The 22,828-nt window shown below is 51.5% G+C and overlaps 1 protein-coding gene across 1 annotated transcript; it reads left to right on the top strand.

The window, feature by feature from the left end:
* The first annotated feature begins 605 nt into the window (after positions 1-605).
* LOC119111908 (cytochrome and DOMON domain-containing protein knickkopf) lies at positions 606-22,249 on the top strand. Its single transcript, XM_037235777.1, has 15 exons — positions 606-762; positions 4,198-4,325; positions 4,722-4,822; positions 6,024-6,132; positions 6,649-6,787; positions 8,806-8,905; positions 9,793-9,967; positions 10,377-10,482; positions 11,418-11,554; positions 15,841-15,976; positions 17,631-17,820; positions 19,585-19,685; positions 19,969-20,115; positions 20,553-20,660; positions 21,495-22,249. The coding sequence occupies exons 1-15, from the start codon at positions 717-719 to the stop codon at positions 21,800-21,802; spliced, it is 2,031 nt and encodes a 676-aa protein (XP_037091672.1). The 5' UTR covers positions 606-716; the 3' UTR covers positions 21,803-22,249.
* The last annotated feature ends 579 nt before the right edge of the window (positions 22,250-22,828 follow it).

The following is a 22,828-nucleotide window of genomic DNA, read 5'->3' as shown; positions in this document are numbered from 1 at the left end:
CTGGCTATTTTGTTCAATACAACTGGTCAACGTAGGTCCCGTCTCTCGTTTAATAAATCATGCACCATCCTGAATTAAGAATGTTAGAGCCATGGGAGAGGTGCACGCCTATTCGGCTAGGAAAGTAACCCCCAACAACCTGAAAGAGAAGATGGGTCGTCTCTACAGGAGTAAACTAAGCTCAAATGTTATTTCTGAAGTGTTTTTCTTCGTTGTCCCTTCATAGCCACCTAACTTAGAGCATGCGTAGAGATGCATTATGAGCATGCATTATGGGCATGCATAGCAACAAGGGCACGCGGATTTTGGCTCTCCCATTTTCCTGACAGGCAAGCATCGGCTCCATGATGATGCGTTAAAAAAATTCTTAAAGATTTGGCCCGCTCACTGTTTGGGGCCGTTTCCCCGCGCTCCTCACGAAGTCCATCCTCCCGTTTTAGTTGGAGTGATAAACGATAAACCCGTCCTCTTGTCACCCCTGTTAGATAAAATCTGAACTAGTGTTTTGCATTTTCCCGGTGAGATGGCGCTGTCATCGATATCGCCTGGAGCGTAACTAGAAGGTGAGCAGGAAAGGCCGTGCCGTTTTCACTTGGTCACTGCCGCCGCCGCGCGCCGCTCCCGAACAGCTGGTGCCGAGCCAGCCTCGGCTGCGCCCTGTGTATGTGATAACGGCTTGAGCACGTGCATGTGTGGGTGTGCTGTGCCAGTCTGCTATGACTAGTCTAGCCACCGTATCCATCAGCCTGCTGCTCGGACTGGGTAAGCGTGCCGCACCACGGGTGACCCGCGGGTCGGCGTGGCGCCGCCTGGTACCTGTTGGGCGCAGGGCGGCGACAGGCGAAACTAGTCCAGGCGCCGGGGCGTCCCAGAGCTCTGAAGGGCGAGGTATCCGCTCCGGCCAATGCCAACATGGCGCGTTGCCTTCGCGGTCTGGTGACCAGGCACGGAGGATTAGGAGACGCAGACGGTAGCCGTCATCCCACCATCGGCATAGTTTGAAGCTAGCTTCATGGCACGCTGCATGGAAAAGGCGAGGCAAGGACTGTCTTTGCCCCCCTCCAGCTCACCAGCGCATCCGCCGCTCCTGTTGATGACCTTGGCACGCCGTCCAGTCATGACATTAACCGTTATATGGGTCAGCCGCCCCACCTGAGTGCTTGTGCTTTCAGCTTGCTCAGTTTCTTGTAGATAACAAGGCCGGCGACAGAGTTTCGAAAAATAAATTGGGAAAGGGTGCTGAGTGGGGAGAAATCGAGAAGCACATCACCAAAATACACCAAAAACGTAGTCTCCGTGAATTTCACCCACTTCTCTCCCAAGGTTGGGGGAAGGAGCTTGAGCTGCCTTAGCTGAACAGGACCCTACACACCTGAACTAGCCTTATGTTCTTGTCTCTGGGTCGGGTTATGCGAACATGCGGTACAAGATCATGTGGTTACAGATAAATGCGAGGAGGTGACGGCGTCTGGCTGCTTCTAAGGACAAGTGCTTGTGATGTGTCACGGCTGAAGAGCCGCAACCATCCACTGCGTCAAGAGAGCATGACACTGACGATTTATTTTTCTTTAGAAATAGTGAGATTGTATGACGAGGAAGGTAACAATAACGGAACTAATCAATCAAGAATCCATTTAATATTGACATAATTTTTCTAGACTGGGATTGGCATGGGTACGTCGTAGACATTTCGCGTAGTCAGGCACCCAATGCAGAGTTTGCCGTTTCATGTTATGCCGGCGTGCCATGTAACCTTCGCAAACTTGCCATTATTTCGTTATTGGGTTGAAAATTGTAGGCATAGCTTGAAATGTCTGCACTGTCACAGACGTTATTCTTCGACGCCATTATTACTAATGTCTTGACGATACAGCTCACATGTTAGCTTCTTGTGAAACACCAGGAGCAATTGAATAGTGGAGTATTGCCTGACCGTATATTGCTTGAGTATTGCCTGACTGAGCGGCGCACGAATAATGTTCTGCAGCCATTTATGTCCGACGTTGAACTAAATTACCAGCATTGTTGATTGTGTTTCTGTCTTATTGAATAAAACTAACTGCACTAGCTCGTTCCTGGCTGGCTTTGTGTTTTTCAGCTGTTTCAAGCGCGCGATCATTCAGGTGGGCCTCCAGGAGTGTGCCGGAGTGTCCAAGCACACACCGGCAGCCGCGGCGGCCAACAGTGGCGACCAGAAAGCCAGGAGTTTGCGCGAGGCCTTTCGTGAACGTTCCCTGCTTCAGGGACGGGGGCCGCCAGACGGGCTGGGACTCAATACTGTGCTTCCATGTGCTAAAACTGCGGCAAGGTGCATGCAATGTGCTCGTCAGGGTGTAGCGCTTTCGCGCCCTGTGTTCACGAGTAGACTGCGACAAATGGCGAAAGTTGTTGGTCACACACCAGCAAAGTTTGGGAGGGAGTTTCTTGTGATGTTGTCTCGGATGGCTGCTTGTGTTAACCGCAAAACGAATGCCAGTGTTATGAAGAAGTGCATTAGTATTATTTTTTATATTTATCCCGAATGAGTTGCAGATATAACTGTTTGTGGCCAACTCTTCGTCCAGTTGGACTGACAGTTTGCTCCGCACCTGTTCGGAGAGAACTCTAACGTGCCATTCACTGCCTTCATGCGATCATGTCGCATAGCCGTGACAGCCCTCTCGTCTCCCGCTGCCTGGCATCTGCCGGGTCAATTAGGCACCTCTAAAACGTAAACCCCAGTATCTTCCGTGTCACCGGGGCGGACATCTGAGCCACCTAGCCTATAACAACAGGAAGCGGCATTGTGCAGCTATGTGTGCATCCCAATGGAATGTTGGGATGCTTATGTGGATAATATGTATCCAAACAATTGATCACTGAATCACACGCTTAAAACGCTGAGAACTACACAGTCGACTTATGAGGAGTTGGTCAAGTCAGCTGCATCCTATGAGGCGTAAGGAAAGTTGATACGGTTGAACATTCAGACGGAACAGTTTTTACCACCTTATTCCTCGTGGAACAAACAGTTGAATGGAGAGATGCGTATGATAGTTGGGTCACATGCGTTTGAAGGAACGAATATTAGTGGATTATCAATTGCCGAAATATTTAACGATATTGGTTTTGATAAGAACATGTAGCTGAAATGTCTCATGTCTATCCATTCCCTATCTATTTTACGGCAAATAAAGCTACCAACATTGTCTCATTTATATGCATAATGCTCCCCTACAAATGTCCTTAACAACTCCCGAAATACCAAACATTTATTTTAAACACAAAACGTAAGACGGCTACAAAACATCCATGCTCTATTTAGTCGGGCTTTAATTAAAGCCTTCAGTGCTCGTGTGATGGTTCATGTAATGCTTAAGCACTGTTTACATCCGTCAAACAAACGGTGTGCAGCTGTGATTACAGAAAACGTTCGTAACCTCGCAAACATTTCAAGTACAGCCTTCATTGGTTTTGTCACTTACATAGCACTTTTACGAAGGTTACGTGAAACACTGGCATCGCGTGAAACACCTCGTGTGATCCTGATATGCTGCTGACGCATGCCCGCGTCATGCTTACGCATAACGTGCTCGCCCTGGCCTCAGTCCGACTCTCTTACCCAGCTGCCAGATAGCCGTGAAAGTTGGGCCGTTTCTAGGACGAGAACCCGCGATGCCCATCAGGCATTGGTCATAGCGTCTCGCACCCTCCCAGCTGAAATGCTAGAGTGGTAGCAGAGGTGTGGGGGTGGGGGCTGCTTTTCGATCACGATGATTGACATGCTTATCGACTTTTTCCATTTGGGAGCTTTGTACTCTGGCATTTTGCGCTTTGGTGGTCATTTTCTTCTATTTCGCTTCTATCCCCGTTTGTCTTTGTCCCTCCGGACATTTTCCATTGACGCACTCCATTTCAGCACTTTTTAATTGACCTTTACTACACAGTGTGTTGATCAGGGTCGGGCTTCCGTTCCACACCTTCCAGTAGTATTCGCATTGTGGCCATCTCTGGGTTTATTCTGGAACCTAATGCGAAGTCGATGAGCGCATCGAAAGCGGTCCCCCCGTCCAGCTTATCCGCAGAGGATCGCAGAATGCGTCATGCACCGGGTCGAGGCGTGAAGGGCGGGCTCTCTATGGTGCGATGGTCGGCCGTGTGAGGTCGGCTGACGACACGCGATGGCCGCCCCTCCTCACCCCACGCCCTCACTCGCAGCGGCTGTGGCCAGCGCCCAGGAGCCGGGAGACGTGTACCTCGGCAAGTACATCAGCAAACTCAACTCGTACCACCACCAGGTGTCGGGCGAAGTGTACGCCGTCGACGAGTTCACCATCCTGATCAAGGTCAGCGCGCTGACCGGCCGCGTATGGCGCCGTCTAGCGGCAGTATGTGGCGGCCGCGTACGTGGGACAGAGCTGTGAGCTGGAGCGTCGGCAGGGCCCTGTCAGCTGGCGAGTACGCCACGCGCCGCCGACCGGCCGCCCCAGACACCTGCGACGGTCCACCCGCCAGGCTCGCACGAGAAGCGGCCACCGTGATGCGAACGTATAACTTGTTCATTGCGAGACTATGCCGACCTGGATATCTCAGGACCACGACACAAACTGGTCATTTGTCATGGCGTTTGTCTTAAGTCTTCTATTGGAACAGTCGAGAAACACACTACTGGAGCATGCCAATGGCTCGTATGTCGATACTGGTGGCCTGCCTGGTCCTGACTACGCTTGCCGCTCTTGCAGGATTTCTCCTATGATGGCGAGGGTACAGACACATTTTTCTGGGCGGGCTCAAACAACCGGCCCGGCCCGCGAGGCTTCATCCTGGCCAACGAGCACGGCAGGTGAGTGTGCAACCGCAGCTGTGCTGCCGCGCCGTCCCTAGCTGAGGTGGCACAGCCCCGCCCCCTCGGAGCCGTCCGAGCGGAAGCTGTCCCTCCTGCCGGTGGTCCCAGTCGCGCCTGCGGCCACCCCACGGTGAGGCGTCGCGTGGGCACTGCGGCCGCCCCGCTGTGCCGTCACCTGGGCTGCGTGCGACGCCCGCTAACGCTCGACGGTGAAGGTGCGTTATGAGGATCCCCCTCACAGCGGCATCACATCCTCCATCACAGCGGCATCACTGCGGTAAAGCGCACAGCTTGGGAGTAGGTACGCTCTTTGGCATGTCGACGCTCAGCGGGATGCTTGATCACGGCTGGAATAATGTCGGAGATGTTAGGACGTACATGGTACCTACTAACACACCAGACGGGGACGATCCCGTCCGAACCCAAACAAGCGGCCCATGCGTAGGTGCTGAAACCCGTCTCAGCGCCTCCGTAAAACTTGGTCAGATGCTGGACTCCAGACGGAAGTCAAGCTTGCGGCGCGACCAATCGCCGATCCCAGAGTTCCCGTTCAATTCCCAATCCCGGGTCGGTGCCCGAGCCGCGTAGCTGACCGTTACGCTGTACATCGGAGGGGGTACGTGGCCTCACTAACTGGCCAGCTGGTCAAACAGTGACTCGGTAAAACGGGCTAGCTGTTTCGTGTGAGAGACCCTCAGTGGGTGATCTGATTGTACCGACTGCATAACTTTTGCAGACTGTATACTGCTGCTTGCGCCTGCTTCTTTATTTGAACGTCTGGCGGAGTGGTACTTTTTGATCATGCTAACTGTAAAGCTCCAGCTAATGATTTGCGAACAGTAATTTCGTTGAGGCGTGTCCTACTATGAAGTACAGGTACACAACCGGGTACCCATGGCACAGGCCAGATCAATTTTCGATCATAAACCCAAATCAGTCATCTCAAGTTGTTGCTGTGTGACATTGGGCATCCCCAGGCATCCAAGGTTTCATTGAATATATGCAGGTGTACAGCCGTTCTTGATAGATTTTTCACACACTGCTTACCTCACATATTACGGGAAAAGAATGCTGAAAAATAACTGGAATTAACACATTGCCATCTCAATACTGGCACAGCTTGTTCATTTCCTGGCGATGCACTCCCTGTGAACAGTCACTCACCAACCATTCACGTTTTGCTTTTTGTTTGCCACAGAACGAACATTTTGGAGCGGTACCTGAACAAGGACATCACTCTGGTATTGCCAAAGGAAAAGAGCCTGAGCGACATCAAGTGGCTCGCGATCTACGACCTGACGGTGCAGGTAAGTTTCAAATGCCATTGGCTGCTGTTGAATACGAGTCTTTCGGAACCTGACCGCTTGTCATAATACTGCTGGTGTATTTAGCGGGAGGAGGAGCGGATGAAAACGTGTGCATTGCCGGGTCAGTGGCATTGGAATGCACACGTCTCGACGTGTATCCAAGGTATCACACAAGGCCTGCCATTGGTTGCACGTATCAACCTGGACTGGACGTTGGCACGTCCAACAGTGCATGCATGTGCCGATCGTGGTTGGAAGGGGCGCACGAACGCTCGGACACCGGTCCGGTGCGGTCCAGTCCGGTTCAGTCCGGTCCGGTGCGATTCGATCCAGTCCGGTGCGGTGCGGTCCAGTCCGGTGCGATGCCGATGCCGATCCGGTGCGGTGCGGTGCGGTGCGGTGCGGTGCGGTGCGGTGCGGTGCGGTGCGGTGCGGTGCGGGTGCGGTGCGGTGCGGTGCGGTGCGGTGTGGTGCGGTCCGACCGGAGGCGGCGGTAACAGGCGCACCCGCCGGCAGGACACGTTCGGTGATGTGTACATCCCGGAGGGGTTCGAGGCGCCACAGCCGCAGTGGCTGACAGGGCTCAGCCGGCGCGGCCACGGCGTCAACTCGGGACGCATCCGAATCATCGACTCCAAGACTATCGAGGTCAAGGGTGAGTCTGGACGGGATCGGAGCCAACATGGGGGGGGGGGGGGGGGAGACCGAACACCCGGAACAGGCTTCAAGGTGGCTTTAAGGAATTGAAAAGTACGTCTGTTTCTATATGTATCTTCTCGTGCGAATGCATTCTGAAAGTGCACCATGTGCGTTATTTTTAGGCATTGTAGTCCGTGGCAGTTTGATAGAGTAGTGCTACAGACCATTCAGGCCCGCTTTCATCTGTGTTCTTTAGTGCTAAGTAAATTTGGAAATCTGTGACACCTTACTGATACCTTCTGATGATAGCACAGTAGGCAATAATAACACCAACAACGCTCCCTCAAGCCGGCCACCTATTGTCACAACAGGCTGGCAACGTGCAGGCAATAACACGACAGCTGAGCAGCTTGAAGCATCGAGCTCAATGTTAACAAAATATCGTCGCTCACATCATTGTCTGCACGCGATTCGCCCCTTTCTTAAATGATTATTTGCGTCGGTAATTGTTGGTACTTGGCTATGCCATGCTCTTCTTTTAGCAGCTGGCGATGCCATAGTTACCATTCCTGACATGCTTCAGCTATTATCCCGATTATTCGTAACCCGTGACGCACTTGTGAAAGCCATGTCAGATAGGTATCTCGGCAAATCGACAATGCGGTTTATTTGGTGGGATTCGGGACATGTTACTCGTTTCTTGATGAAAGCGACCTGAATTGATTTGGTCAGTAATCATGCCAGCCGCCATTATGTCTGGAAGTGTGGGATGAGGCCACCAGAGGTAAATCTGGTTGTGGAGTGCGTTTGTTCCACCTTGCAGTTCACTACATAACACCTGCATTTTGGTTATTATTACAATCCATTGTAGCAATCTTTAGTGTTGTTTGGCCTGGCGCAGACCCCTCCCATGGTTTTCAAGTATCAGTCATCTGGAGCAGTTCGAATCTTACGCTGAATGTCGTTTATCGCGTCTTTGCGACATGAGTGCTTTATGCCATATGGCAGATGGAGGAAATATTTCGCCCCATAAGCAAGTTTAGTCTGTTATAGGTCAATTACGCACACAGCAAATTGTTGTCAACTGATTTTGTGTGAAGAATTGGCACACGCCCATCCAATTTTTATAGGCCAAATTCTGCATTGCGCAGCGATACAAAACACGTATAACCTATTTAACCCTAACCTTAATGGCTTAGGTCGATCTCACGGCCCAGAAAAGAAAGCGAATGAAGTTGGACAGGGTAAACAATGTTCAATGCGTCGGTCTTTCTCCGTCACCCTTCCTTGCTCAGCATGGCAGCGACCGGCAGTGGGGCGGCTTAACATGCACTCGAATGGACGTTTCTGCCGTGGAGAAATTTGCGCGACCTGTTAGGTTATTCGTTGATCCAGACCCCAACATCGGATATTTTGAAGGCAGAAAGGCGGCGAAGAATACGTTGAGACTTTTTATCCTCAGGTTGATAATAACATATGCTGGCGATACCATTTTGTCCCACTTGCGAACTGGCTCGGTTAAGGTCATTATCGTGACATGGCAGATCACCTGTCAACCTGAAGCCCTCAAAACTGCACATCTGCATAGCTTGGAAGGCGGGTAAGACGCTCATTTTCGGATGATGCGATATCTGTCTTGGCCGACAATTCGTACGGGACCCTGCCAGATCCCCTCGTCGGACGAAGGTGTAAAGGCGGCCCCATCGGGTGAATGTTAAAGGATCGAAGAAGACACCCGCATTTGTGGTATTTTTTCGAAGACATAACGACTTCCATTCTCGAGTTAATCGAGAAACTTCACTACACGTGGGCTTTCTGAATGACAGTCTCTGGGTGCACTTCGTTGGCTGCCGGATACCGGTGTTCCGCCAGAACCCTTTCCCACGTGTCACGCGTCATGTCCACCGTCAGTCTGCCGGTCTAGCCCCGTGATGACAGACCCGGCCACCGCGCCGCCCGGCGCACCGCCGCGGCCCACGGCAGCGGCACCTCCAGCGCTGCCCCGGAGCTCGCTAACTCAACACCCGCTTGCAGACTTCAGCTACGACGGCACCGGAGGAGAGGTGTACTTCTGGGTGGGGCTCGGACCTCAGCCCTCCTCCAAGGGTGTCAAGGTGCCGGATGAATACGGATAGTAAGTGTGCTCTCCGGTTCTCCGCACCGCGGATGAATACGGATGGTATGTACGCTCTCGAGTTCTCTGCACCTTTACAATTGTCTCGCCGTGTGTGATCAGAAGTCACTGAGCGCTAGGCGACGACAGATGCCGCTCTCTATTACTTTGTATCAGAGCTAGAGGGACATAAAAACAGTGTTAAGCGCGGTGGCTAAGCAATCTAGCGACATATCTGTCTATTGCCGACCCCAGGGGTCTATTAGAACAGTCGGGGATTCGTTATCCACCACAACTGCATGCAGACCCAGAACCTACGCACCGTTTTCCCCGAACGATAAGTATGGGAGGAAAGCGACCCTATCTGGCCCCATACAGTTCATCGATGCACACGATTCACGCACTTGGACAGCGATTTTAGGGTATGCGCAAAAAGCATGGTCTACGGAATACTATGCTGAAGCCACCCGCGCGAAACATTCATTGTTAGTGTATAATTAAGTGTACCATGTGCATACCTCGTGTGACCTATTTATTATATTTATTCGAGGTGTGAACCAACTACCACTTTTGAGCCATTTTCCCGTGTTTTGTGGGCCTACGACCCCTGACCCCGATCATTGTCTTTGACTGACCAAGACCTTTACCAGTATCTTACTCCGACCCTTGTCGGTACCTGACCCCGTCTTGGTCACTGTCTGGCCCCGACTGCTGCCTGTATTGGGCCCCGACTCCTTACCAGCGACTGACATGAAATCCTCACCAGTGTTAGAGTCCAGCTCTTTGCTCGTGTCTTGGACGGATCCACGGACAGTGTGTGACCCGGGTGTGGCTACTGTTAGGCTCTGACCCCTTGCCAATGCCCTAGTCAGACGCCTCACCGGCATTCGAACCTCGCCCATCGCCAGCGTCAACCCTCTGCGCCGCTACGACAAGGAGGACGTACTGGTCACGCTGCCCGGCGAGATGACCATCTTCGACATCAAGTGGCTGGCCGTGTGGAATGTGGACGAGAAGCAGAGCTACGGCTGGACCATCATCCCGGACGGCCTGAACATCCCACCGTCGCTGGTGGAGATAATCGTGAGTTGTGGCCGTCGGCCCGCGCGTCCGCCGCTGGCCACTACGGTGGGAGAGCCGACACGTGCAGACGTGTGTCGACTGCATGGACTGGTGCAAATTAGCGCGCCACGGAAGTGAGCGCCAGCTCTTGGACAGCCCCATTAACCTTCGGGCACAATGGCAACAGCTGGAAGCTGTTGTATGCATCGCATAATCAGTTGATAATGCTGACCTGGCTGTAAGAATTGTAAAAACCATTGCACCGTGGTGTGAACAGGGCATAGCTAGGTTGAGCTGTCACAGCATCTGCACAGAGCATATGTGAGCTTTGTCGCGTGCTGGTGTACACGTCCCCTCGTTGGTTGAGTGCTGGCGCGACCGTACACCGCTCGACATGCCAGCGTGATGGATGGAATCGCTTCGCCCGCAGCCGATGAAGACGGTGTTCCCGAACTGCGAGCAGCTGCACAAGGACCTGCAGATCCGCTGGTCCACACACGGTCCGTCCATCACCATGGAGCTGGCGGCGCAGATCGGTGGGTGCTAGCGGCGGCGGCGGCGGCGCACCTGCACCGGCGGCGGCGGCGCACCTCTGGCAGCCGCACCCCGGGCAAAACCGCTGCCCGGCCGCCAGTTACAGCTCGATCGGGCCAGTCTCCGCGGTGTTAACGTTCAGTACCTGCGCATCTAGCTCAAGTTTGAATCACGGATGGAATTTATCTGTTGGTTTATCATTCGGCCTGTGCTCCTCGGGCAGGGAACTCCGCTTCCGCTGCAGCCTTCCGACGGTGCTGCATTACAACAAGCCTCAAAGTCGTCGTTCGATGATTTATGTTTGAGGTTTGGCTCTGGGCAGTTCCTTTACGGGCGTTCAAAATAAGGATGGACAAGGAGCGATTTTAATAAAGCATTCGGCGTAAGGTAAATTAAGCATCGGAATAATGACATCATATGTTTCCTTTGAAGAAAATAGATCATAAAGGATTTTTAAAGAAAAACACATGCCCTACTTGTCGGCAGCATTTAATGCATTGTGAGCGGCAAAGTTTTAAAGCATAGTCAAGTAACATCGCGGTGACGAGTACGCTGATAACATGTGATCCCACTGGCATCAAGCGATGCATTTCCGAACCGCTTCAGTGCTTCAAAATACCGTTGCCTTACTCGCCCGGCGGCCTCTACGCTTGGGGAACCCACGATTGCGGTACTCAGAATGAGTCTTCACTTGGGTCTCAATGAGTCTTCACTCTCCGCTCTCCAGGGCCCTTGATACGTTTGACAACTATTGAGAGGCTCTGCAGATCTCCTTGAGCCTCGTCCGGGGCCTTGTGAACCCCAGATGGCGAATATTTTCCGATGCGACGAGCTTTTCATGACGATTGTCATGACAGGCGGGAAATCTGACGAAAGTCAGGCTTGATATCTTAGCACATCTACGCGCCCTGACCAATCCGTCCTGCTTTGGTAACAGCGGAGGACGAATACGTGGCGTTCGGGTTCAGCGGTTCTGACTCCAAGACGGAGATGATTGGCGGAGACGCCGTGGTGGCCTACATCCAGGAGTACCTCACCTTCACCGAGGACTACACCCTGACCGCCCACTCGCCGGTAAGCGACCCAAAACTACACCCTGACGCACAACCCATACCAAGTACAGCACACTGGCCACTCGCCGGTGAGTGATCGCTAACCGCATTTAAACTGGACAACGCTTGCAGATGAGTGGCCATTGCTGCCCCCTAACCGCAAACGCTGCAATGACCACAGCAGTCGGCGCGCCCGAAAACACCAATCAACAACAACAGGCCGCGGTGATCGAACAGTGGCTAGTCATGACCGCACACTGGCCTTCGAATGACCGGTGACATGGCGTGACCGCACCCCGGTTTTCGAATGCCGGAAATATGCCCGCTGTGTGGTGACGGTGAATGCCGCGCGAGGTGGCTTAAGCATTCCAGCGTTAAGTCGTCGTTTCAAAGTCGACTTCTTAGCTGGGTCGGTCGTGCATTCCACTGCCGTGAGTATCGCCGGAGGCGGAGCAGCCAAGGTGAGCGGTGAAGGTCAGCCCGTCGACAACGTTTTAGTTGGTCCAGGACAGTGGGCAACAGACACGCGTCGGGCTCGACGTATTTGTACAGGGTTATAGCCTAGTAGAAAATACAGCGTAGAAGATTCTTATTCCAAAGAATTATTTCTGGTGGCCAAACAAACCATGAACGCCGAAAATGGCACATGCTCGTGGTTTGTCTCCGTCCGTGGCGCTGTGAAGTAAAACGCTTTTATGATGTGAGTACCCCCAGGTGGGGCGCGTCTGCTGTAAAGCCTAGCGGCGTGTTCAGGAGTTCCTCCACAATGAGATGATCCGGTCATAGTTTATTTTGTCATTAAATTGTGGACTCTTCCTAGATACAGAAGCTCTGTTTTTGGATTCAGCACACCTTGTTAGGCAGGCGTCGTTTCCCTTGTTTCGACGCAGGAGAGCCACACTTGTCAACCGTATCTGAAAGTTAGCTTTGGCTCTTGGGGGAGCGAAAAATTCCAAATCACAGATTGCAGTGAGAACAAAAAAAAACAAGTGAATTTGCACTGCATTCACAGCTGGCACTAAATGAATTCTTTGGCAGCAGATGACAGTAAACACCATGCTTTAGCTAGTCTCAGTGATTGCCAAAGACCATTAGAGATTGGCTGCTTGCAGTTCGTAATTTTTTAGCTTCCTAAGTACGTGCTTTCTTCTTAAGCCTATGCTCACATCTACTGCATTTTTTGAAGCTATGGATCTGATAGAAAGTTGTTGATATTGATAATTTGATTGTGAAGGTGTCAGTCCCAATTAGGGCTGATAGAAACCAATGCTTAAAATGTTGTGCACCTGGTGCGCCATTCCCCACAGCATATTATAGCAAGTTTATGGTTGCAATGTCATGCAAGCCACAATATAAATAGAAGTATCTGGGGCATGGTAGTTGGTACAGCTATGTCCTAGCCAAGGTACAATCTTCCTCGCGCCAGAGTAACATTCTGGGGCAATGTGATACCCGCCTAGGCTTTTATTGACCTACGTGTACTTATTTGGGACTAGGTGTGTAGTTCTCCATTTAGTTGCATAGGATGCTAGCCCCTAGCCCCTTAGTTCCTAGCCCCTCCCCAACTTTGAGAAAAAAACTTGGTCAAAATCAGGGAGAAATGGTTTGTACCATTTATTTAGGATCACAGATTTTTCTGCTCACCCGCTCCGCAAAGTTGTGTACAAAACTATATCGCCTGGAACGTCAGGCTGCTGCGTGACAAGGGCTCGGAGACCAATGCGGCAGTGGCGGAGGAATCATTTCCTCCTCACAGAGCAATCCAGCCGCATAAGGTTAGCATCGCTTCATCTGCTCAACGGCGTTGAGTCTGACACAATACTTTTCTCAGTTTATGACACTGAGCTGAATTTATATATGGCCATTATCTACACTACCAACCAGTCGCGCTACCAACACTCCGCGCGCGTCTCCTCCAAAAAAGGTCAGTGGGCTACATAAATGGCGCGCACGCAATTGCATCCTTGAACGACAGAGCCGCTGTAAGTTATGTATCGGTTTTGATATTGCCATTTAGGACTGCAATGATTTTGTAAAAAATGCATTTATCGGTAGAAGCCGGTTCAAATAAAAGATAGATCTCAGAAACGTAAATAATTATGTAAATAAAGACTAGAAGTTCTGCTCAAAGGAAAACAAGAAACGCTGCTTTAGCTTTATACTCAGATCATAATTTCATGCTTTCAGGAGAAAAAATCCATGCTTTCGCTTAATGCCCCTTTTACGCATTTTCATCACGTATTCAGCTCGGATTTCTTGGTGGAGAATATGCCTTCCCCCCAGGCTAAATCCTCCCCAAGAGCCGGAGACTCGCGGAGCCGTGGATTTCCGCGTGCCCAGGCGAATGTTTGGGGATGGTATTTGACCTCAGCATTGTACCTTTTATACAATATATGTTTCTGATAGTTTCAAATCCAGTTTGAATAAGGGTACCATGAAAAATTAGTTAAAAGTAACTTATAATCAACACAGGATAAATTAATCCTATATTAGGAGGTACATGTTTGTTTGGCATCACACACTTTCGTATCAATTTCTACCGTGTTAGTGATTTACACGAGCGCGCCAGTGTCGTTGTTGGACGGTAGGGGGGGGGGGGGGGGCTTAAACGTCTGCTGGTGAGCAGCAACGGACCTGGGCACTGAGTGCATTACAGGAAAAGATTGTGAGTGATATGATAGATAGATTCGGCTGTAGCCCGCAAACAGTATCCCTCGTTTAGTCTTGAGTGTGGCACGCGATGCTGTCGAAGTTTCAGGAACAGCTTGCCTTTATCTGACGTCGATCACAGAGAAGAATGCTTATATTCTTTCCAGTGCAAATTTGTGGAGAGCAAAATGCCTTGGGTCTAAAAACACAAAGAAACACCCAAGTTTCAGACACTGCTTGTCAACAGATGTAGCCGGAAACTGATGGACACGTTCTGGTGACGATCCTACAATTTGCCAGTTCCCTGTGTAGACGGGGTTAAAAGAAATGTCACCCCTTTGGGGTATGTTTCAAAAACCTACTGTGATGAAACGTTAGAACCATTTACGTCTACGAGTAGACCGGGTAGCCCCTGCAGCACCATCAAGGTACAGTTAGGATATAAATTTTAGTTATTTTGGAGTTTAAATTACGCTGACAACGCTTTGGAACGGCACTACACTTTTATCTTAGAAGCCCCGGAGTGTATCCCGAGTCCGCGACAAGTGCACCTGTCGCAACCGCCGTTGTCACGACGGCAGAATCTCCTGAGGCCCGTTGTTATTGACCATTTTTGACCTGTTTTTAAGCGCACATTGCGAGCCTGCGCCTTAAAAAGTGGCACGTCTACTTGTATGAACGACGTCAGTAAAAATCAACGTTTGTAATTGGCACAGCCTGCGGCAAGGACCAGTTACGGAGAAGCGCATTGGTTGGAGTTTGAACCAGTGTGTTACTTCGGACCATGTGATACACCGCTACCCAAAACGAAAGTGCGCTTTAAAAAGAGCCACCGTTGTAAAAACCATAGGGGAGAAAGCAAAGCAAAAGTACAGTTTCGTTGAATTCGCTCGATAATAAGCTCGTGTTTGCAAGTTTGTTTTCTTAACAGTGTTTCAAGCTTCGGGAGCATTTATTACTGAAGCATGTTGACAACTTAGTGCGTTGCAAACTTCCTAGAACGCATGCGCTGGAAAAAAAACAATGAAAATTAAATATATTGTTTTCATGGTGGCGTACAGGGAGTCCAAAGAGATATCTCTCGCGGGAGTAGCTAAATCAAATAAAGATTTTAAGCCTTTCGGAAGGACATCGAGAAAGTTGTCATTACCGATCAAATCGTACGCGTGTGATATGACAATATGTGACGGATGTTCAAATGTGACATACTCCCTTGAAGGTCCACGCAAAACTTTACGATTTTGTTGATACTTTGCCAAATCAATGTTTTCAGCAATACAGGCATCCAAGATGGAAATGTTATATTGTGGTAAATAATGTGTAATATATGCATTACAAATCTGTCCATTTCCTATGCTGAAGCATATTGGCCACAACAAATGCTGCCTTCCTTTCCTTTCAAGCGGTAGTTCACAGCACGCCTGCGCAGCACCACTGACTGCTGCGGTCAGGACCAATCATTTATTCATTGTCATGGATTCAAAAGCTACCGTTAAGCCCGGCGAAGGCACTGCCATATTCCTTTAAGTTTGTGCACTATGATACGTAATAACGCTGATGTTAATGGCTACCGCTCATTCTCCGCCGAACAGCACGTCTTCCTGATACCGTGTTTCGCTGCTGATAGTGACTAATGCATTTTATTTCCGACATTTTCAGTGCCTCAAGGTGCTGGACAAGCTGCAGGGAGTGTGTCCAGATGAAAAGGTGGGAGGCATAAGCAACTTCCAGTTCACGTCTCGGTCCAGAGAGGACGGCATCACCTCCTTCCAATTCAGACGGGACTTTGATACAAGTGAGTCCGACCAGCAAGCCAGAAAAGCCCAGATTTTCTTGCAGTTTGATCTTTCTGGAATACATGATAATGCATGTATAGCTACCAAGTTCTTCATTTCGATCCATTGCAGTAAGGGATCACAAGGTCATCGACGGTGAGGAAAAAGCTTTCTCACCGATGATGTGAGGATCGTTCGTTACCTTTGTTTACAACTGACAGTTCATTAGTTTGCTTCAAATTGAAATGCCGATGAAAAGCTTATACTCGCCATTACTTCTTTTGCAACAATGCATACAGGCACCACTAATACACGACGTTACTTTTACTGCAAATACTTATACGCGACATTAGCGCTACAGCGCCTTACATGAGTCATTGTTGTAAAAGTGATGTCGCGTTTCAGTGAACATCAAGCCATGTGTGCGGTTTCGTATTCCGTCGGGGAGCCATCAATGCCTCATCCGTGATAGGAATGTTTGTCACATTCGGAGAAAATACCGTATTCCATGTGTTTTGCAGCAAGTTGTCGTTTTTGTCCCTGTTTATTCCCTAAGCTGGTTTTGCTACACTACAACAGCGCACCACACGCTTCATTTAGTCGAAAAATGTCGGCGGAGCTGTTGCTGCGGCGGGTCTGTCGATCGCGACATTTGCAGCAGCAATCATATATCGACAACACTGAGCGGGCACCTGCGGTCTGCTCTCGCGAAGCCCAGTGGTCCCATGTATTCGTTCCCTTCAGAATTTTGGTGAGACTTAACCTATGGGTTTGAGTAATGACCGCTATAACGTATGAAATGTGGGGAGGGCACGTTTCTCCTGTGGGCCCCCCCCCCCCCCCCTCTGCTTGCGCCGTGGGCATTGGCTGAAATGTCTTAACACGCGTTCGGATGTGGGAGATGTCGGTTTGACCCCCATTATTTCCAGAACTATTTCTGAAGGGCAAGGCGCAGCCGCGGGTTTTTTATTGCACCGTTTTATCCTCCTTAGTTATTAGACAGTCGCGGGGCTGGCGCGCGTGGATCCGCCGGTGGGGCGAGGTAGCCACCAACCTCCGGAAGGGTGTAGTCAAAACAGGATGTAGGGCTGAAACGGCCTCTTTTTTTGATGCACATCCGGCTTGTTTGCATCCCGAGACCAGCGGCGGTCAATGTTGTTTACAATTGCCACCCGATATCTTGCTTCGCAGCGGTCTTGTCCCAGATAAAACAGAAACGGAAATTCCTGATCCGAATGAAACTCGCTTCATAGCACAATGGTACCCCGCGTCGTAAACGACCATATACCTATAGTAAACACACGTGTGAAATTGAGTGAGGTGAAAGTACATCAGGGTAGCGTATATACCGACGCGCCTGTGTGCAGCCAACTCCATGTTCAGGGTATGTGCCAGTCTATCATTTTCCCCCCAAATGCATCACTTTTATAGACAGCTATCTTCCAACGAGTCAATGGAAAGCAGTTTGGTGGGGTGTGCTAGAGAAGAAGCTAAGAGGGTTGAAGGCGAGACACAATGTGAGGTATGTCAACTATTCGTGTCAGATGGGACGGAACATTCCAATGCTCCTCAGCAAACGGCGGCTGCCTATTGACAGTCAAAACTCAAAGCGTGTCTGAAGGCAGACAAAGCACATCGCGCCTGACAATACATTTACAAGCCCATGTCCGACAGAGGATCCAGGCGACATTGTGGTGTCAGACAAAGAGGACACCTACATCATTTGGGCCATCGGGAAGCTGGACTCTGCCCTCAAGCCCACCTTCCACAGGCTGTACCCAAAACACAACGTTAAGATCAACTTCAACCGAAGGCCCGAGGAAGTCAACTGCAAGGCATTTACCTCGGTCCAACACCCGAAACGGTAAGTGCATATTTTTGAAGCAGCGGTAACCGTGAAAGCATGCTATTTGCATGGATGTAGTCAGCACGTCACAAAGCCAGACTTAAAAATATTCAGCAAGGAGCCGAGTTCGAAATTAAGTCGTTATCATCACTCTGCCTGGTGTTTATCCATTTGGTTTTCAATCCGCATCCGAGTCTGGGCACTTGGCCCTCATAATCTTTGCGTGCGAGTCTGACTTATGTATATTCAAGCTTGAAGTTAGCACCGAGTTCGTATTTAGTGTTGGGTGACCGTAGTGATCACGCATCTGAGTCGGGTTTGGTGAAATGAAGCGACTCATTCCAAACCGTATCTAACTGATCACGGGCCCGGGGTCGATTCGGCGCCTAGTAGTGAGCCCATGCCTGTCATCTGATCATGATATGGGCCTTTTAAAGATCACAAAGACGTCCAGCCTGACTGGCAAACCGTAACACTGATCAAAATGATCTCTTTGGAAATCGTGGCAGGTGTACGAGGATACAGGCTGGTCGTTGATGTTATCTGCTGCATCGGATGTGTCCTTGCAGGGCATGCTAACGCCGCTCCGCTTTGCTGGCGTAGGCTTTCACTACCCTTGGGTGGCGTACAGACCCTATGTAAAGAAACGCATGAAGCCTGGACTCATGGTTTTAGCTATGGAATATTGGTCTTGCAGCATACATTAGCTAGTGTCAGACATTGGTTTAACTGTAAAAGAAAGACGGATGTTCGTTGATGTCCCGTTTTGCCGAAAATATAACCGGAAAATATCAGGATGGCATTTGCGATCAGTCGTATCTACATATGTGCTATGAATCGAGTCACAAGACCAAATGTATAATGATGCATTCAGGTACATTACGAGAGAACGCTAGGAGAGTTTTAAGCATTTTACCCAAGGCGTACCTTGAGTGGGTATCGTACGTTTACGTATTAACTTTGACAAGGATCATTGTGATCCCGTGAACACTAAGCATGCGAGGCTGCTTTGGTTTTTTGCTCAGAGAAGCAACATTTCCCCAACACTTTTTGGAACTTGCGCAAGTATAACCATCAGCGTTGTAGTTTACACTGACCGTAAGGTCGCATGTGAAGGTGGTGAGTGTCTCACCCAGACCCAGAGAAGACGGGGCGACGGTGAGCCGAGCAGAGAACAGTCTGATGTTCAGCCGTTGGCTGTCTTCAGGAGGATGGAAGGGTTGGTTCATAGGGAAAAGGAGCGAGCCACATCAAAGCGCCGCAGCGCGACGGCGCGATGGGTTTCGCCGATCGACACCAGGTGGCTCCACAGCTGACCGTTGGGCGGCGCCCGTCGCGGCGGGCCGCAGAACGGACCGTAACAGGGCGGTCCGATTCACATCTGACACCCACTACCCGAGACGCACGGATCGCTGAGGCGGCCGAGCTGTTCCGCGCCAACAGCTACCCTCAACATGGGATCCACATGACCATTAACTGAATGCTTGCTCAGTAGAGATGGGTGGAAAGCCACGACCACCTGACGCCGTAATGAAAATCAGGAAGAAAATCTCTGAATATGGTCCAAACCACAAAGCAGCAGAATCATTTTTATCAGAGCCAAGTGCCCTTATCTGAGCGTCCAAACGATATCATGACCCGCTCTGTGACTGGCTGTGACGGGCAGCACGTCCTAACGGCCAGCGGCCAGTTAGGAGCCACCTGGTGCTGGACTGCGATCCCTGCAAGTGTATTTCCGTGTGAAATCAGCTGTGACCGTCGGTTCATTTCACACCTTCTCAGGGATCCTTGGGGGCCGTTCCACTTCTCCGACATCCACCTCAGGAAGATCACAGCCCGCCTGGGGCCATCCGGCGGCCTGCGGGGCTACACCGGCACCACAGGTCAGTACAGCGGCGCCCAGCGGCGTGCGACCAGGCCCCGAGACGCCCTCCGAGCCTTCAGCGCGCTGCGACACGACGCGAATGCGCCTTAGAATTTGACAAAGCATGCAACAGTCTGTTTCGTCACGATCTTTCTTTTCTGCCGGTGCGGAGCGGCTAGATGATCAGATGCGCGCCCGACTGTCCGGGTCTGCATCGGATACCGTGAAGGCGATGCGTGCGGGAGTCGGTGCTGCGGACCGCCAGGGGGCACCGGCACACTGACCGCGGCCACGTGCTCCAGGTCAGCTCTCCAACAGCCTGGCGTGGTACCTGCACGGGTACCTGGTGCCCGATATATACCTGAAGCGCGGCCAGACCTACAAGTTCGTGGTAGAGGGCGGCAGAAACCCGGCCGACCCGGTGTTCTACCATCCCTTCATCATCACAGGTCAGCGGCAAGCCGAGGCCCTTTTCGACGATGAATGCCGCCCATTTAGCAGCGGGGCTTGTTTGTGACGGCGTGACATGTATCTGAGTCCTGCAGCGGCGCAGCGTCGCACAGTACACCTGATGTCGCGGTGTGTGGTGTGACCGGGCATGCGTCATGCTCTACTGCGTGGTGTGACCGAGTGTGTGTGATGTCGCGGCGCGTGATGTGACCGAGTGTGTGTCATGTCGCGATGTGTGGTGTGACCGAGTGTGTGTGATGTTGCGGCGCGTGATGTGACCGAGTGTGTGTGATGTCGCGGCGCGTGATGTGACCGAGTGTGCGTGATGTCGCGGCGCGCGACGTGACCGAGTGTGTGTGATGTCGCGACGCGTGATGTGACCGAGTGTGTGTGATGTCGCGGCGCGTGACGTGACCGAGTGTGTGTGGCGTCGCAGATGACCCGGTGGGCGGCTACGGTCAGCTGGACGAGGAGGCCCGCCGCGAGATCCGGGTGCTGGCCGGCGTCGAGTTCACCCGGCGAGGCAAGCCGCAGCCCACGGCAGGTCAGCCCATGGCGCAGATGCAGTCGATGTTGCTGGTGACGGTCGATCATACACCAGGCCGAGTGTCGTCGTTGATTGGGGTTTTAGGGCGCGCCGACTGCTATGCCAGGCCGACAACAAAGGTCATTTCAGGGAACGCGATAAACGAAAGAGCCAAATTCTATCATCTGTCCATTGGTGATAAATAAGCCAGCAAACTCCAACCATGTTCAAAATCGATCCGCACTGGCTAATTAAAGGGCACGCCGTGTCACGGGTTTTGGAGAGCTGTCTGCATTATTTAGCGAGGCTTATTTATCACGTTAACATGATCATGTTACCTGAACATGTTAATGGACCATTGGTTGGTTTAAGATTTGAGTTGTGGAATAGAAAGCCTTTGGTGTGGTGCATGCGTCATTGCATGACTGTACCCATTGTCCGCACTGCTGCAAAAATATGTTGTTGTCCTGGATGTACGCAAGGCTGTATGTTGCGTAAGGTCAGACAAGTGGGATGAGGCCTTTTCACTCCCACACTGAAAAATCTGAAACCAGTACAAATGTTTCACGGCGCTCTTGTCTTGTTTGACATGCGCCGCACACATCGCGGTCGAGGCAACGCCGCCGGCGTGCTAAAACGCGTGAAAGCTTGACGTCACTTTTTCACTGAGCCACACCAACCAAATCACTTGTGGGCTGGATTTTCCACGCTGAGAACCGCTCCTTCACACCGGTTTTGAACATCTGTTTTAAAACTGGACCACGCCCCGGTTGGCGTAGTTTTCTGACGCCGCCTTTATAATGTCCGGTGGCGCACGCCGCCGTCTGACGGCCGCCGATGTACTGCCGACAGCGGGCCGCCTCTGCGTGTGGAAGCACCAGGAGACGGGCGACCGCCGTCTCGACGACGACTTCAGCGACTTCAAGGGCTTCCGTAACTCGCTGCTGCTGCACTGTGACAAGGAGGGCGAGCCAGCCGTCCTGGAGGTGACGCCCAACAACACTTGGCCGGCCACCGTGTTCTACCACAGCTACACGCGGCCGAACATGGGGTGGCAGCTCCACATTGTCGATGAGCTGCCTGTGCTGGCGGCCGGCGGAGGCCGCATCGTTTGCGGTCTGCTGACCGCGGCGCTGGCTGTGCTGGCTCTCGCCGCGTAGGCGCCACAGCAGCGGGAACGGAGCGCGCTGCGGCGATGGCGGCCGCGCGCGCCGCGTTACCGTGCCCAGGACACAGCGCGTGGCCGGCGGCGACGTCCAGCGGCGGCAGCCGAGGTCTGGCGGCGGGTAGGCGGCGCGGGCTGACGGGCCGCCAGGGCTATCGTGATGTGACGCTGTCAGGGCGATCACGTCCGCGCTGAAAGCAATATTTCGTGAGCAACAACAGAGGTGTCATGGTGTTGTTGCCAAGTGATCCAGCCAGTGCAGGCAGATTCGTCGAGAAAACGAAGCAGGACGTGGGCGGTCGCGCAAGCGCACGCTCAGTGATCCGGTAGTTAGCGAAACAGCGGTTTGTGATGCAGGAACTGGGAGTGTTGCACATAACCGTCCAACAGGCGTATTGGTATGCGATGGACGAATATAAGATGTCCACCTGTCATGGTTTTGGCTTGGTGTTTTCCCGTCGCGGGTAATGACTGCCATAACTAGTCCGATTTATCCAGGACGGGACAATTTTCTGATCCCGAGCATTGGTACCAGAAAACCCATTCAATATGCAGACACGACGCAGATCCAATTCTGCGAAAAGTCCATCTCTTATACCACACACATGCCGAGGCGTGTACGTCATTTATTGGTGAGCTTCGGAACAAGTATTACGAGGCAAAAACACACGGTCCGAAGCAGGCTTTGGCCGCTTTATACGTCAGGCCAGCAGACGGCACAAGCCAACCAACGGCGAAAGACAACTCTTCAAAATAGGACTAACATTTTTACATGCTCCTCTACTGAAGACATGACACAGGTCTGTCGGTCTTGACAGAACGATCAAAACCGGAAAGCCCATTTAGCAAAGCCAGTCACCATGCCCATTTTGAGATAGCGCGAGATGGCTGTGGATTGGATGTCTGTGCCAACACAGATACGGCGGTACAAATCACCCGCAGATGGCAGACCAATGCGGCACCGACTCAAACCTAATATTGTCATGTTCGGCAGCCCAAAGTGCCCTACGACTCCACTAAG

The sequence above is a fragment of the Pollicipes pollicipes genome, unplaced genomic scaffold (genome assembly GCF_011947565.3).
Source record: "Pollicipes pollicipes isolate AB1234 unplaced genomic scaffold, Ppol_2.1 Scaffold_7261;HRSCAF=8764_pilon_pilon_pilon, whole genome shotgun sequence".
Classification (NCBI taxonomy): Eukaryota; Metazoa; Arthropoda; class Thecostraca; order Pollicipedomorpha; family Pollicipedidae; genus Pollicipes; species Pollicipes pollicipes.
The sequence above is the reverse complement of the archived record's forward strand: the minus strand, read 5'-3'. Positions and strand labels throughout refer to the sequence as shown.

Bases quoted from the DNA above. Each gene is read 5' to 3' on its own strand.
- LOC119111908 (XM_037235777.1), top strand. From the start codon at position 717: ATGACTAGTCTAGCCACCGTATCCATCAGCCTGCTGCTCGGACTGG. The intron at 4,326-4,721 runs GTCAGCGCGCTG...CCGCTCTTGCAG, and splicing joins AGTTCACCATCCTGATCAAG to GATTTCTCCTATGATGGCGA. The intron at 17,821-19,584 runs GTAAGTGCATAT...ACACCTTCTCAG, and splicing joins TCGGTCCAACACCCGAAACG to GGATCCTTGGGGGCCGTTCC.